This window comes from Schistocerca cancellata, chromosome 9 (genome assembly GCF_023864275.1).
Source record: "Schistocerca cancellata isolate TAMUIC-IGC-003103 chromosome 9, iqSchCanc2.1, whole genome shotgun sequence".
NCBI lineage: Eukaryota > Metazoa > Arthropoda > Insecta > Orthoptera > Acrididae > Schistocerca > Schistocerca cancellata.
Genome location: NC_064634.1, coordinates 347,709,075 through 347,726,781, shown reverse-complemented (window position 1 = coordinate 347,726,781; position 17,707 = coordinate 347,709,075). Strand labels below are relative to the sequence as shown.

General features: G+C 40.1%; 1 protein-coding gene across 1 annotated transcript in view; it reads left to right on the top strand.

Annotated features, from left to right (window-relative positions):
• Positions 1 to 17,707, top strand: part of LOC126101405 (protein still life, isoform SIF type 1-like) — a 276,203-nt gene that overhangs the window by 41,093 nt on the left and 217,403 nt on the right. Inside the window, exon 2 of the mRNA XM_049912068.1 lies at positions 17,065 to 17,249. Coding sequence (XP_049768025.1) covers positions 17,065 to 17,249 — 185 coding nt within the window. The remainder of the gene's footprint in view (positions 1 to 17,064; positions 17,250 to 17,707) is intronic.

The window sequence follows — 17,707 nt, the reverse complement described above, 5'->3', positions numbered from 1 at the left end:
GAACTGCAGCACTAGTTACAAAGTTCTCTGCACTTCAAGGCTAGTTTATATTGGCATTAAGATGCTTGAAAAACAAGAAAAAAATTGTCTGCCAACGGATGGTTACGTTATAGCAGTTCCGCTGAAGACAGAACGTATTTAGTAAATTGTGCTGGCATCATATACGAACGTAAATAACGGATAAACGAGTAAATGGGAATATGCCACGAAAATCATAAAATTTTATACATGACTTTAGGATGAAACAATGAAACAGAAAACTGAAATGAATTCTTGTTATTGCTCAGTAAATAAGCATGAAAATTCAGTAAAAATGTACATATGTCCTCCAAAGTACCACGTGGGAATACAAAACCACGTCTTACCAAAATAAGAACAAAATTACTCCACATATTCTCAAATTTTCATTGTATTACTAGATGTTTTTGTTGTGGTCTTCTGTCCTGAGACTGGTTTGATGCAGCTCTCCATGCTACGCTATCCTGTGCTAGCTTCATCATCTCCCAGTACCTACTGCAACCTACATCCTTTTGAATCTGCTTAGTGTATTCCTCTCTTGGTCTCCCTCTACGATTTTTACCCTCCACGATGCCCGCCAATACTAAATTGGTGATCGCTTGATGCCTCGTAACATGTCCTACCAACCGATCCCTTCTTCTAGTCAAGTTGCGCCACAAACTTCTCTTCTCCCCGATCCTATTCAATAGCTCCTCATTAGTTATGTGATCTACCCATCTAATCTTCAGCATTCTTCTGTAGCACCACATTTCGAAATCTTCTATTCTCTTCTTGTATAAACTATTTATCGTCCATGTTTCACTTCCATACATGGCCACACTCCATACAAATACTTTCAGAAACGACTTCCTGACACTTAAATCTATACTCGATGTTAACAAATTTCACTTCTTCAGAAAGGCTTTCCTTGCCACTGCCAGTCTACATATTATATCCTCTCTACTTCGACCATCATCAGTTATTTTGCTCCCCAAATAGCAAAACTCCTTTACTACTTTAAGTGTCTCATTTCCTAATCTAATACCCTCAGCATCACCCGACTTAATTCGACTACATTCCATTATCCTCGTTTTGCTTTTGTTGATGTTCATCTTATATCCTCCCTTCAAGACACTATCCATTCCGTTCAACTGCCCTTCCAAGTCCTTTGCTGTCTGTGACAGAATTACAATGTCATCGGTGAACCTCAAAGTTTTTATTTCTTCTCCATGGATTTTAATTCCTACTCCGAATTTTTTGTTTGTTTTCTTCACTGCTTGCTCAATATACAGATTGAATAACATCGGGGAAAGGCTACAACCCTGTATTACTAGGTGAGAGGTAAAATAACATGAACCACGATCAATACAAACGGATGTTAACTATAAGACCCATATTGATTCTTGCGCAAGTCTTGAACGGATCGACAGCTCTAACCTTAGTTACAAAATTACAGATCTGCATTATGTAATAGAAGATTAGGCCAAAACACGCTCACACCATAAATTCCTGAATGTTGCAACTTAGTAGGGGCTGTCTTAGCAAAACATGAGATAGAAGCATTTGTACGTCCATCTTTGTAGAAGATGATGGTTGGGACATCGGCTGGCAAATTTAAAGTAAATAGCAGTACACCTTCACTCTTAAATGTTGAGCTCTTTACTACGCTACCGGTTTCTATGTTACACTGCTTTACATCAGCCCCTTGTATAAACAATAATAAATCAAGTGCAACAATCCACAGTAATGAAGAATAGAATTACCTGATAAACGAACAGTGATTTGGGACAAGAAAGTATTACCAACGGATGATGTAATAGGTATATGACAATCAGTTAAAATTATCGGGAGGTTAACAGACAATCACTGCCTAAATTTTCTTTAAGAACGGTGTCTCACCAATGTGAATGTAAGAATTAAAATATATTAAAATCGAATCCTTGCAAAATAATTAAAAGTAACGAGGAACAAACATTCATTGTACCCAAGGCAATATATACAGCAACAAGAATAGCCACACACCAGTTGGAAGTTAGCGGATGGTAAATGACAATCTCAACCAATGTATGGCATTTCATCCCTGAAATCATACAGTAATCTGCAGCAGTTTCTTAAAGGTAACTGTAACGAGCTTCCACTACGTAAAAATACCCAAGGATCATGCAAAGGATAAATATGTAAAATCTGTAAGATACTTCACACAAGATGTGTTTCTACACTGTGACCCCCAATACGTTACGTTGATATTCTTGATATAGGCGGGTAGTTAATTTATATTTCTAATACATTTCAAGAACACCGTTTTATTCAACTAACATATATTTTTTTCATTTCATGTAAATCTAATTGATTACATTACTATGTAGAAATGTATCTACATTCACTTTAATATTTTTGACGAATTTAAGGATGTTTCTGCTCATGGATAGTTTTCTAATTGATTTCACTTTTTTCATTGTTCATACTAATCACTATTCCTTTAATCTAGACCACTCACTGCGTACTTTTATGGCTAATTTCTGCCACGTTACCACAGTGCTACATTGTTTCTGCCACCTTACCACAGTGCTACATTTATCATTTCTCTTTTAATTTCATGACATTTGACTCATGCTTTTTACATTATTAGTATTTCATGTGTTTTAGTTGTATTATGTTGTGAGTCTTGTGCAGGTTTTTTAAATTTTTAACAGCATGAAATAGATATTCTCTTTACTCTTTCGAAGATGCTTCTCATCATATAGATTGTTACATCTATTGCATTTTACACGATGATATACTTACACGTTTCAGCGTAATATTTTAGATTTTTACTCTGGGTGATCCGAATAGCATCATTTTTAAATATTTGTTTTAAGAAATCGTTATTCGCTCGTTTTAGGTCTCATATGACGATTGTCTTACATTGTTCTTCGCAATATTTCTCTATAGCTGCAAATATCAGTCATTATAGGGTTTTACCCGATATTTACCAATTTATAGTCTTACATATTACTTTTTGTTTTACTATCGATTTCTGTAATTATTTGTCCATGAATCTATAGAGAAGACGTTATACCACATTTTACATAGTACAACATCTGTAGTAGGTACTTTTCCTAATTCATAGTTGTCTTATTTTCGACATATTTTTCGGACATTTTATTTTCCTCTTGAAGTTATATGACCATATTTGTTTTCTTTTTCTTAGTTTAGACTTTTATTCTGTTTATATACTTCGTTTTTCTACTTCCCTCCTAATTTATGTTATGTAATGGTGTCATTTCCAACGCAGTGATTAGTCGCTTCATGTACAAACAATTTTAACTTGATTAGCCACTATCTGCCCACAAATGGTACAGTCACTTAATGGATATACTACCTTTTTCATCTTTCACAGGTTTCTTCTGTTTTTATGTATTGGAAGCTCATTACAGTTACCTCTGGCTGGCCGTTGCAAATTATTTTATTATTACAGAGATGAAACTCCATACATTATTTAAGATTGTCATTTATCCATTTACCGTCTCTTAACTTCCAACTGATATTTCGTGATTCTTGTTATTCTATAGGTTTTTCTGTTACTTGGGTAAGATATATACTTGTTCTCTCTTCCTTTCAATTATTTTATATATATTGCACTTTATAATTATTAAGTCTTAAATCCACATTGGTGAGACAGCTTTCATAAATTAAAGTTTGACGTTGGTTGTTTGTTAAACTCAGTATTATGTTAATTCATTCGTATACACTTTTATGCATCCCGTTGGCAATATCTATTTGTCCCAAACTATTATTCGTTCGTCAGATAATTCCAGTTTTCATTACTGTTGATTGCTGCACTTGATTATATTGTTATTTATACATGGACTGATGACAATGTGATGTAACATCGAAACCGGTATTGCAATAAGAAGTTAAAAATTTACAGCTGCTGATATACAGCTGTTTATCTCTAAGACAGAAGCATTGGAACTTAAGAAACAGAACAACGTTAGCTGTGACGAACCCGCATACATCCGGGCCCAGGCTCATCGCAAGAGTACGTTTTTGTGCACAGCTACATGACCAAGCAAACTCGAACTTTAACCGCCTCATTATCTGATTCCTCAACTGGGCTCTGCATTCTAAGTACACTGTGCAAATATGCTTTTACTATGCAACCAAAGATATCTTCCTAACCATGGATAGAGGGGGACAGGCAGAGTCCAAACTCCTAGATTTTCGGAAGCTATTTGACATGGTGTCCCACTGCAGAATGTCAGGTATATGACAAAAAACTATCTTTCGAAGCAAAAATGTCTGGTAAACATGGGTTCTGAAATGTATACCTAAGGGGTGGTCTTGATCGAGAGGCACAAAAAATGTGTTAAGTATAGAATTGTTTTTCATACAAGGATTGTTTCTATTAAAATGGGGGTTTTACCACTTTATCATACATACATTCGTGTACGAAAAATAATTTTATCTCACAGCAAATTAAAAATGGCAGCTACGTTTCTTGTCAAAACGCGAAGCGTTGTACAGATTCGTGTCTATTTCCGAAACCTATAAAAATAGAAATTTCCTTAATAGATTGAATTTTTGGGACCATCACGATGGGGTTTTGAAAAATACCTTAAAATGGCAGCTATTTGAAAATCATGTCACTTTAGTGGCATGTTTTTCTAAGTTCAAATGTTTATTTAAAATTCTAATGTAAAAAAACTCTCGCTAAGCCCACTGAATTTAATTATCTTTCATTGTAAACAAAGTGAAATGAATCGCGTAATCTGATGAGGGTCAAGAGCATTTCGCACAGAAATTTTGTTTGGCGAAAAACGCCTTTAAACTCCTAAGCTGTTTTAAATCGTAGGTTTAATCTGCGTTCCAAGGATCATAACGGCATCATTCTTCTACCTCGAAGATGCTCTGGTTCTGAATTTGGTGCTGTATTTTAGCTTTTTTTCCCATGAGACCTCTTTTAACAAACCGAGAAATTCCTTGCTCCGCAGCGACCACACCTTTCCTGTCAAATAACTCCGCGAAGTTTTTGCTTTTCGACCCTATGACAATTATTAACATTTTCATGATCTTCAGAATAGATGAATAACTTTCGTTAATTATACCTGCGACTGTATATGCTACTATTTCAAAGCTTTTCTCCCACTACCAGTTTCCAAAGCACACGAGAAGCACTCGCTGTCATTCAGAGTATTGGCACAGTTTCATCTTTTAAGCAGATCTTCATTGGACATCAGTTCGGATACTGGTCGAAACTTTTCATGAACTAATTCATAGAGCATCCCCAGCTGTCTGTATTTCGATCGGCGCATGGTTCCATTCAACACGCTGTAACTTCAAAAATACTTTCACAATCAAAATCTCTTTGCAAGCATAATCTGCATACTTCCGGGATGCAAATTATATTTAAAAAATCCTCTTTATCGTCAGTATAGATCAGAGCCCCCACTTAAGAACTATACGCACTTCTTCGTCTTCGATACTGTGAAACAAATATCTCTTAGTGTAAACTTTTGGCTTTCCGTATTTTGAGAGGATGTTATACGGACCAAAACAAGAAACAAAATGTTTGGTGAACAGGGGGTCTAAAATGCTTAGTTTAAGACCTATGAGCACTTGTTCAGTGGAAAAGATGTGCTTCACAGTAGCGAAAATGAACAAGTACTCATAGCATAGGCGTTTCAGAGACCATGTTTGATAGACATTTCTGCTTCGAATGATCGTCCGTGTCATATCTCTGAATATTGCGTATCCCTCCTTGGACACAGTGTATACAGAAATGAACTGACGATCAGTGGTCTACGGCTTTTTGTTGATAGCGGTGCGGGAAGGTATCGGCATTGTGTGACGGTAGGAGAATACAAGATTATTTAAGTAAAGTTTAAAGTTGCTGTGATGAATGGAAGATAACTCTAAATATAGTGAAATATTATTTAAAGCAGATGAGTTGAGAAAAGAATCCTTGGACGCTCGAACGCAGCATTGGTGGTGTGCTGGTTGATACAATCAAACGTATTAAATATCTAGGCTTAAAGCTGAAAGGCGATTTGAAATGGAATGAGCAGATTAAGGGCGATAATAGGGATGGTGAGTGGTCGGCTTCGGTTTAGTGGGAGGTTTTTGGGAAAGTGTGGTCCATCTATAAAGGAGACCGTGTCTAGATCACTGGTGCGACCCATTCTTCAGTAGTACTGGAGCGTTTTGGATCCCCACCAGGTAGGATTAAAGGAAGACGTTGAGCAACACAGAGGCGAACCACAAGATTTCCTACTGGTAGAAGCGATCAACACACAGGTGTTTCGGAAAACCTTCGTTAACATAAATAGGAATCCTGGAGGGAAGACGACGTTCTTTTCGTGGATCACTACTGAGAAAGTTTAGAGAACCGGTATTTGAAGCTGACTACAGAACGAGTCTACTGCCGCCAATACAAATTTCGGCTAAGGACGAAATAAAAGAGTAATTACGCGGTGAATGGGGCCATATAGATTGCCGTTTTGTTTTTTCTTCGCCATATTTAAGACAGGAACAGCGAAAGGAATGATTTGTTGTGGTACATCCGTCAAGCACCATACGCTGCCTTCCAGGGTACGTATGTAGATGCAGAAAGCTATGACTTCCCTGACAGATGAGAAAAGTGCATAGAGGGCCTTTGCACAATATTCATGACTTACAACTCGCATGATGATATTTAATATGAAAGACGTTCCTAACAGACGGTCCTCAACAAATACATTTATCATCTGTATTTTCTGCATTCCCAGTGATGGAAGCTGCTGCAATTACCGTTAATTAACAGTGGCATTCCATGCTGCATATCGTGTCCCAACTTCACGGATTGTGGAAAACGTCATGATAAAACTGATCTAACATCTCTGTCCTCAGAAAAATACTAAGTTATGAAATTACCACTAGTTGCATTTCGTCTTGTGATATGGACAGTTATTATGCTTGACAGGTGATGCCGTCGGGGAAGACATAATGAACGGATGTAGGTGGTCCGAAGTAATGTTCACTTAACCCACAGCTGTCTGGTGCCCTTGACTACTGGGCAAGATGGCGGCGAGTGAGTGACGCACTTTAGTTTGGCTCGCAACTTGGCGCAAATTTTTTAGGTGTTGCTAAGCAGTTTGGCTGTTCCACATATTAGGAGAATCGTGTGGCGAGTACCTAAACTCATAACTGCATTTCAAATGGATTACCGTCAAACAACGCACAATGTGGCCAGTGGCGAGTCTGGAGAAAGCCCGCACCACCCAGCATCCCCTAACGTCGCAGCGTCCATTGGGCTCGCTGTACAGACCCTCAATAAAGCTGTCTGCGGCAGTGACAGCCAGAGTACAGTAAATTCTGCAGACGGATGCGAGCGAGGTCCTTGCTCTGAACAAATTGTTGAAAGAAACTGACGATAGCGCATCATTACTAGAATAGAAGATGATCGTGAAATCTGATTATCTTGAACAATACCAGAGATGAAATAATCTCAAACTGTTCGGGATTCCTGAGAACAACAGAGAGAATAGAGAAGAATTTGTGATCAGTCATGCCCAAGAGAAACTAGGCCTGCAGATGACACTTAATGGCGCAGAATTCATAGAGTGGGGCATAAGACGTCATGATCTTCAAAACCTAGACCCACAATAGTGAATTTTGTATTGTACAGAAAAACATCTCAGATCTTCAGAGCGAAGAAAAAACTCGCAAGTCATGTGTGACAATACATGAGGATCTCACATCAGGAAGACTAAGGATTTTGAACAGTGTGGTCTCGAGAGTTGGGCTATAGTCGGATGCGGAAACGACGACAGGATAATAGTGAGGATCGATAATGGGAAAGATCAGTATGCAGTGCAGATGAACTCGAATGCCTTTGTAGCTAAAACACTTGTAAAGTCTGACTGACTCCAGTTTGTGTGTTCACTTTTGTGACTATTTCTTAAAGAAACAATTTATTTTGTAATACTTTCCTTACAACAGTTTCCCGTTATTATCACTTGTTTGTTTACGTTTCCTCTTAGTACTAATTATATGACGTCAGTATCTTTAATTCGACAATCATTGCAGATCCAGAGTTGTGGCTTTCTTGGAGTTGAATGATGATATCATCATACTCCTCCAGAATTTAGGAATTCTCATCCATTATGGCGTTGTTTAAAGATGTGCATAGCGTGGGGCACGTGAAAGGTTCAAGAGCATGGCAGCTGATTTCATGTTTGAGGCACTGTCCGTTATTACGGCAGTGACTTAAGACATGATATTATATTTGGTGGTAACAGCCATTACCAAATTTGAAATGTTTTCTGCAGTGAGTCTTTCTTCAATTCGGAAGCTGCCTAGGAAGAGCAACATTAACTGATTCTTCTTGTCTATAAGATGTCTCGTGAGTGCATGGAAATTAATATTATTTATATACGTTTTTAATTTTATCAAATAACTGTTCGTCAGAAAGTTTGATAATCTTTTCGAATTTGCCAATTATAACTTTTGCGAAGCGTTTTTACCGTTCCTTTTTAAATGTTATGTATGTAATGTCATAATTTCATTTAATGTAATCGGATTTCTAACAGTGACAAGTTTACTAATGCGTTGTTGCAAACGATAATCTGTTGATGGTGAGGTTGTCACAAAGGGAAATAAATTAGGATTTGGTCAGGAACCAAATGGCATTGGCAGGTTGAAAACTGATTGAGACTCACTTTGATTCCGTAAACGAGAACTTCATCTAAAGTGCACACAGACTTTGGAAAGGACCATTCACGAGAAACATTTCCCGGATTTCTGTGGAAGTATCATTGGTTGATTTCAGTCTTGATCAGTTTCTTGGCCCATTCAATCCTAAATGTCCTTTATGATGCTTGTACTTTAGGCATCTCTAAAGGTTTGATGAGGATAGTAATGGCATTTTCCTTTTTTTATAGAGTTTGCTAAAATTATATGCATATCGCTTGAAGCTCTTCTAGGAGAAGGCGGTGCAATTGACTGAAGTCTTACAACACTGAAAAAATATTTTGCGTAGAAAATTTAATGTAGTTACTCTTGCTATGGTCTATTAAATAGCAGAAACTTACAATGAGAGTTAATACAAATGTGTATATTCTGCAATCAGTTCAAATTTAATGATGTAATATATAGGGTGAGCCAGTAGTTACACATCCATAAACTGAAGAAATTTAAATTTACTGTCTTATAATGTATAAACTCAGAATGCATATTCTCTCATAATAAATGCTGTATATGCGCTCTTTGTGCTACGACACACGGCTCAACACGGTTCATCACGTTAGATGCTGCATTTGAATAATCACTACCGTTACACAGAAATTTTAGTCTTTGATGTTGTGCTTCAGTTGGTCGATTGTGTGAGCGTTGTTCTTATATACATCCTTCAAATGTCCCAAAGAAAAAAATCGGAGGGAGATAAATATGAGGATGTAGGTGGCCACAGTTTACGTGAAATGATGTGTCCCTCAAAGAATTTATGCAACATTAACCCGAAGCTTTTCGCCGTGCTCGCTGTTCCACCATCTTGTTGCATCTAGCAGTGCCGTTCATCAGCTACTAACTATTGTAAAAATTGCATAATGGTGGACTTGTAACGTACAGCTGTTACCACTTCCGAAAAAAAGTTGAGCCTACAATTGTTTAGCGCAAAATCTGTGATGGAATGGGGTCTCACGGAAATGTAAAGGTTTCAAAACTCCAATGTCTGTCTTTGTGGTTGTTCTCATAGCCAAGTAGATAGAACCATGCCTTATGAGAATAGGAAACAGAATTAAACACTCGAGCACTGTTGCAAGTAAAATGCAGAAACCATTGATATTAATGTAGTCTTTCTCCTCTATCTGGTTCTCGAAACTTACGCACAAAGTGAAAGCAATACGGGCAGAGTTTGAATGTATTTGCGGCTCTGTGAGCTCTCCCGTAAGACATTTCAGCTTGCCGACACAGATTTCGTATCAACTTTCTTAGTGAACGTAGCAATGATGTACGGATATTTTCCAGTGCAACATCGCTTAACGCCATAGATCGGCCAAAACGTTCAAATTCATTCACACTACCAGTTTTTCTGGAACAAGCGACTATGCATGATATTCTTGGTTTTTTAGCCACACTTATTTCAGGAGAAGCTACCCTAATGTATCCCTGACATAATAAGAAAAGTTGTGATTTGTAGTAAGTTTCAAGAATAAACAGACATTCAGCCTGGGAAGAATGCATGTTCATTGAGACAAAACTAACTCAACTCTGACTTCGAAAGGGCAGGAAAGTGCTCGGGTATCATATGCTATGCATGTCCAACATGCTCATACATTGTGAACACAAACATTCCCACAAGTAAGGAGCTCAATTTCCCACCATACTATTTTTGTGAGCTTAGGGTTGTAACTTCTGGCTCACAGAGTGTATACAATATCCATTGCGAGGCAGACTCGAATAGAGAGCACCAAGAAAAAATCAAGTGTAAAGCGCGCTGAAACAGTAAACAATCCAAGAGTGATGATAGCTGAGAGTCTTGAGCAGTGATCAGTGAGCAGTATGGTAGCAGAGAGGGGTGAATGGTAGGGGAGTGGTAGGTGGTAGGTGGTAGGTGGTAGGGGAGCAGAGATTGGTGAACGCTAGGGAGGTAGTAAGAGAACCAAGATCACAGAGAGGGGTTACTCCTGAGTAGAGGGAAGGAGGTGAGTCAATTCTTGCACCTCACTCACTCACTCGTGAGCTGCTGAACACTTTCGTGTGGGACAGCATCATCTGTCAATGTGTAGTGTCTAATGGGCCAAAACTGCAGCTTCTTGCAAGTTGTCTTTCCAAATCTAGAGCAGAAACAAGAGGTGAGCAAATGTTTTCTGTGTTGATGCAGCAATGTAAAGAACTAATTTTGCTTTATATTTTATTCTTTTCTAGGGTGACAAAAGCTGCTCACAGCAGTAAAATATACAGACTGTTCCAAAACTGTTTATAGAAATTAATACAAGAGGGAAAGGAACATCAACACAAACACATTTAATAATGGTACATATGGTACATGTGGCAGTTACTGATGCTAAGGACGTTTTGCACATGAAGCTGTTTAGCGTGCTAATTACAATAGAGGCATTCACAGGACCTGCTCAAATGCATGACCTTTGGCCTGTATACACATGGTATGTAATCAAACCATTGATTGTCGTTTAGTTTCAAATATACCTGGCATGTCTGCAATGGTATCAGCAGCGATGGAAATTCTAGCAAAATGGTCTTATTTCGTTTCCACAGTCGTTTCCTATACCACCTGCTTCATATGACCTCAGAGGAAGAAATCCAGCCACATGAGGTCAGGTAAACTGGGTGACAAGGCCGTATGGTTCCCTCAGCTGACCCATCGATTTCGAAAACTGGCTCTCAGATCATACCTCACAACAGTGCTGAACACCATGTTGCTGTTGATAGGCATGAGGTTGGGTACCTCAAGGATTCCCATATGTCCAAACATGTGAACTGTGTGTTCTGAAACAGCCTTCACAAGTAACAGATACCTTGTCAGCGTACAAGACCTCAGCCAGAAATAAGAAGTGCAAGGCAGTCTGTAAAAACGTTGTAAAAACTGCAAACATTGTGGAAAGTCTTCAGATCGTGGTCGTGCAACGTGCTGAAGATGGGAAGGATGAAGCTGTTGGTCATGTCACACATTCCACAAAAGCCTATACCTGACGCTATGTATGTGTGTAATACGTTGTGTACTTGTGGATGAAGTGTCTTCAGTATGTGGCACAATCTTGTCTTCCATTTTAGGAGTTTGCATAGCTCGATTCCGACCCGTATCAGGCATACCATCACAGAAAGTGCCTGTTTCACATAGCACTGTAGATGATGCTGATGTTGGAAAGTTTTCTGTTGTAAAACACATCAGTTGGGCAAGTGCCGTCGACACTCTGTCACTGCTGCTCGTCCATTCCCATTTGAAACCCCGTATACAAATACATATCAACCATTTCAATATAAGTAAGCCCTCTGAATTCCCTGATGTCACAAGGAGTTAATCATTGTGATTGAAACGGTATGTTTACAAGACGTTTTTCATGCTTGTAAACGAACTGGTGCTTTTCCAAGAAGTCAGGAGAGCCAAACACCCATACACAGAGCAGATTTGAATGTCAGTTCACATACCCAGTCAGCACCACTGACACAACAGCTTACATCAACACCACTAACAAAATGTTTCCTAATATTACAAGCTGACTTCAGAGACCATATGTTCCTTTTAGGAATATACTTGTTCTATTGTTCTCTATCTCCCATAGAAGTTTGAACGAATGGTTTCTGAGAACGCTGTATAAACACCTACATGTACACTGACCAAAATGAAATGTCTATAGCGTATTTTTCTGCATTATTTTCTATGCCATAGTGACTAACTCAGCATGTGGTACAGGTCTCTTTTGCAGCTGCCTGCCCTAGAAACTTCGTTCCACTCACTGACATCACTGGAGAGACTTTTCGGATCATGAGAGCTACCGCTCCTTCTTTCTGAGTCGCTGATGACTCACTCCACCGAAGGATTAGTTCATATATACTGATTGAACCGAAACTCCACTGACAAAATTACTGAGTTTGTTGGTATATAATTTCTGAGTATTTTTGTTTAATGTGCTTGTGGTCTCTCGTGGCTCGTTACGGAGTAGTAATATAATTATGATTATTCAGTTTGCCACCCCAATTACCGTTGTTTCTGTTATCAATAGTGCAATGGGATGGAATTATACAATACAAAATTCAGAGCACTGCAAAATTCTCAGACTGATGCAAACAAAGTGTGGTATCGTTAACATTGCTGTGGGAATGAGTCGACATAGCCTCGTTCTGCCACTCTTCCATTTCATTTAGTGAAACCATTAATAAATCTATCCGTAATGCTGTCTATCATTGTTAATATACGTCATTACCGGAAAAACAAGCATAATGTGAAACCGAACAGAACTTAATGCTAGCTTGAGGGCGAAGGAAAATTGGGCATTACTACTGTGATACCTCGAGTGACTGGAGAAAGCTGCTTCCAAAAAACCGCAATGCATTTTTGTAGAAATTTACGGTCTGGTGCAGATATTTTCAGTGCAGTGGGGGTACAAAGACAGATGGGGCAAGAAATCAGATGAAATAAAATAACTATGTAACGAGCAGTCGATGACCTTGTGTCTGGTATATCAAAATATTCATAAAATATCCTCCAAATTTTATTCTAGTGGATTTCGGTTCATTCTGTACAGATGTTTTTGTAACAAGAGGTACACCCAAATGAAATTAGCAGCGACATTCCAGAGATATTAGTTAGATGTTTCGGTGGATGAACCTTGGTACAGCCTAATCGAATCACTCACTTCAGCCACTCTGTCGCATCTGCATGGCTCCTGGCGTTAACATTCAGTGAGCCAGATAACCACTGCTTACCAGCTTCGTGTATTATCTGAGCACTGCCCTGTATCTCTCATACAATTGCGACCCACTCCGACTCACTATACGCCATTTCCGTGGCCTCAAGCACCGATACTTTTGACGTGGCTTGTGGCTAGAAAGCGCGCAAAAAATGTCAGTCTAATTACTGTGTGTTTAATTTAGGGTTACCACTACAGAAAATTAAAACTTTCATGTAGTGAAGCAGTGTGCCGAAATGGAAAGTGTTTAGCTGCTCCAAGTAGCAACTTGCTCTAGGAATCTCAGTACAGACCTGCAGAGATCAGCATCACCAGTGGACATCAGGTTTTTGTTAGTTTATATGTGAAAACTGGATGATTTCCAGTTCATGTTGGCTGCAAGCCTCCCTCCCTCCCTACCCCCCCCCCTCTTAGGCAGGGTGCTTTTTGAAATGTCAGCGTTGATGATCTGCATGCATCAGCGTAGGAGATTTGAGCCGTTAGTACACGCTGTTAACAGTACGTTCTTGTGCTTGAAATCAGACCGCAATGGATGGAAATAATATTCTCGATGTCGAACATGAAACAATTTTCTCGCTTTATTCAGTTATAGATTGTATGTGACACAAGTGTACGAATGATAAGACTTTCGCATTTCATTCTCCTTTTACTTCCTTTTGGAGCCTATTGCAATGTCGGTTCTATATCCATTAGTCTGTGTTTCCTTCCAAATTATTCATTATAGTATGGTAATTAGTCATATTTGCATGTCATATCACATGTCAGGAACATCATATTCTAAATCCGATGAAACGGCAGACACAGTCCCAACGGCCCTTATAGTTACAGCAATGTAATATAAATTCGCAAATAGGGCTATAAAAGCAACGCCTAAATTTTCCATCGTATGTATTCGGTATTGTCGAGACACATGTCCATTACATAGTGTTCACTTCGTCTGCCCGATCGCATGTAATATTATTATGGGAAGAACTGGTGTGCCCAATCACTCGAATATTGCACATATATCGTTTAAAAACATTCATTGTAAATTCGAGTCGTTTGGAGTTTTTATTGTTTGTGCCTTGTTGTATTACAGCACAGTAGTAAAGGTTACGCATGACAAAAGACTGGATTATATTTTGTTTAGTTTGAGGCTGAAATATTTTTCCGAATATTTGGATTCCATGTAGACAGGACGGAGTGTGCATGCTGCAGGATTTGTTCTTCCCAGTTTAGATGTACATCCAATATTATGCTGAAGTCTTTTTCTGTTTCGTTAAATGACAACTGGATACATTTCCGAAGTATTGGGGGAAATGTTTAACAAGAATGTCCGCTGAACAGCTTTCGGTGTGATATGAGGATCATCTGTAACTCTTTACCGTTTGGTTTAGGATCCAAGTTTTATATCCATCGTGATACTGAAAAAACACCGTCATTCATTCATACACTGTCATAAGGCAGCAGCAATGCTCTTCGGGCTGGTGATCAGCTAGAACTAGATACCAGCAGCATTAGATAGTTACAGAAGCGAAGCGTGAGTGAAATATCACTGGTACTCAGTCATAACCATCATCAGGATTTCCTTCCGGCGAGCCGGATAGGAACTTTGTGAACGATATGCCTCCATTGATTTCTGTCATGGTACAGCTTTTCCCTCTCCACTACATCCCATGTTACTTTTCTCCTCTTGAGATCTTCCTTAACCTGGCCTGTCCTTTTCTATCTAGGCCGCCAAATTCGTCTTCTTCCTAGTACCTCCATCTCCAAATACTGGTGTGGAGTTCGAGTCGGGTATATTCGATTCACATGACCGAACCACTTCAGTCTCAAAGCACTCACCATCTCCTCTGTAGTCAATGTCACCTGCAGGTCTCTCCTTACATAATCATTCCTGACTGTCTCTCCTGTACAATCAGAAAAACAATGGGCCAAAGATTTAATCCTAGGGGACTCCAGAGAGAATTATTTTTCTCTTTGTGATTTCTCTGACGTACAGACGACTCTTTGCCGTCTATTTTCGAGGTACGAGCACCTTTCGAGCCGCATTGTTGTACTACTTTAGAAATTCACGTATTTTATTAAATAATATATAGAAAACAGTAGTATCGAAAGTCTTTCTGAAATCAAGCAATGGTGCAATTACACTACTGTCCATTAAAATTGCTACACCACGAAGATGACGTGCTACAGACGCGAAATTTAACCGACAGGAAGACGATGCTGTGATGTGCAAATGATTAGCTTTTCAGAGCATTCACACAAGGCTGGCGCCGATGGTGACATCTACAACGTGTTGACATGAGGAAAGCTTCCAACCGATTTCTCATACACAAACAGCAGTTGACTGTCGTTGCCTGGTGAAACGTTGTTGTGATGCTTCGTGTAAGGAGGAGAAGTGCGTACAATCACGTTTCCGACTTTGATAAAGATCGGATTGTAGCCTATCGCGAATGCGGTTTATCGTATCGCGACATTGCTGCTCGTGATGGTCGAGATCCAATGACTGTTAGCAGAATATGGAATCGGTGGGTTCAGGAGGGTAATACGGAACGCCGTGCTGGATCCCAACGGCCTCCTCGTATCACTAGCAGTCGAGATGACAGGCATCTTATCCGCATGGCTGTAACGGATCGTGCAGCCACGTCTCAATCCCTGAGTCAGCAGATGGGGACGTTTGCAAGACGACAACTATCTGCACGAACAGTTCGACGATGTTTGCAGCAGCATGGACTATCAGCTCGGAGACCATGGCTGCGGTTACCCTTGACGCTGCATCACAGACAGAAGCACCTGCGATGGTGTACTCAACGACAAACCTGGGTGCACGAATGGCAAAACGTCATTTTTTCGGATGAATCCAGGTTCTGTTTACAGCATCATGATGGTCGCATCCGTGTTTGGCGATATCGCGGTGAACGCACATTGGAAGCGTGGATTCTTCATCGCCATACTGGCGTATGACCCGGCGTGATGGTATGGGGTGCCACTGGTTACACGTCTCTGTCACCTCTTGTTCGCATTGACGGCACACTGAACAGTGGACGTTACACTTCAGATGTGTTACGACCTGTGGCTCTACTCTTCATTTGATCCCTGCGAAACGCTACATTTCAGCAGGATAATGCAGGACCGCAAGTTGCAGGTCCTATACGGGCCTTTCTGGATACAGAAAATGTTCGACTGCTGCCCTGGCCAGCACATTCTCCAGATCTCTCACCAATTGAAAACGTCTGGTCAATCGTGGCCGAGCAACTGGCTCGTCACAATACGCCAGTCACTACTCTTGACGAACTGTGGTATAGTGTTGAAGCTGCATGGGCAGCTGTACCTGTACATGCCATCCAAGCTGTGTTGGACTCACTGCCGAGGTGTATCAAGGCCGTTATTAGGGCCAGAGGTGGTTGTTCTGGGTACTAATTTCTCAGGCTCTATGCACCCATATTGCGTGAAAATGTAATCACATGATAGTTCTAGTGTAATTTATTTGTCCAGTGAATACCCGCTTATCATCTGCATTTCTTCTTGGTGAAGCAATTTTAATGTCCAGTAGTGTATATCTTCACGTCTGTCCATGACACGTTAGATGTCGTCCACCACGTTCATTAATGCAGTTGTTGTGCTATGTTTTTGGAAGCCTGATTGGAGTTTGTGGAGAATATTATGAATTGAGTGGACTGTGTACGTCTGTTCGCAGGCTGTGGGCCGAAGTATTCCACGTGAGCGCCAGCGGCGCCGGCACCGTCAAGTGGCAACAGGTGAGCGAGGACCTGGTGCCTGTCAACATCACGTGCATCCAGGACTCGCCCGAGTGCGTCTTCCACATCACGGCCTACAACAGCCAGGTCGACAAGATCCTCGACGTCCGGCTCGTGCAGCCAGGTGAGGCGGCGCCCGGCGCCAAAGCACGCATTGTTACAGCAGCGTAAAACTTTCACTGCTATTGGGACGTAAAGGGGTCGACCAGAATATAGTAACACCAAAACTCGCAACACGTTCTGGAAAATCGTTAGCTTTCAAAACAGCTTCCACTTGCCTCGGAATGGGCAACTATAGGTCCTGCATGTTTTTCGAGGTAATATTAAACTATTCCATAATGAGACTTTCACTCTGCAGCTGAGTATGAGCTGATATGAAACTTCCTGGCAGATTAAAACTTCGTGCCGGACCGAAACTCGAAGTCGGGACCTTTGCCTTTCACGGGCAAGTGCTCTACCAACTGAGCTACTCAAGCACGACTCACGCCCCGTCCTCACAGCTTTACTTCTCCCAGTGCCTCGTCTTCTACCTTCCAATCTCATTCTGGAAACATCCCCCAGGCTGTGACTAAGCCATTTCTC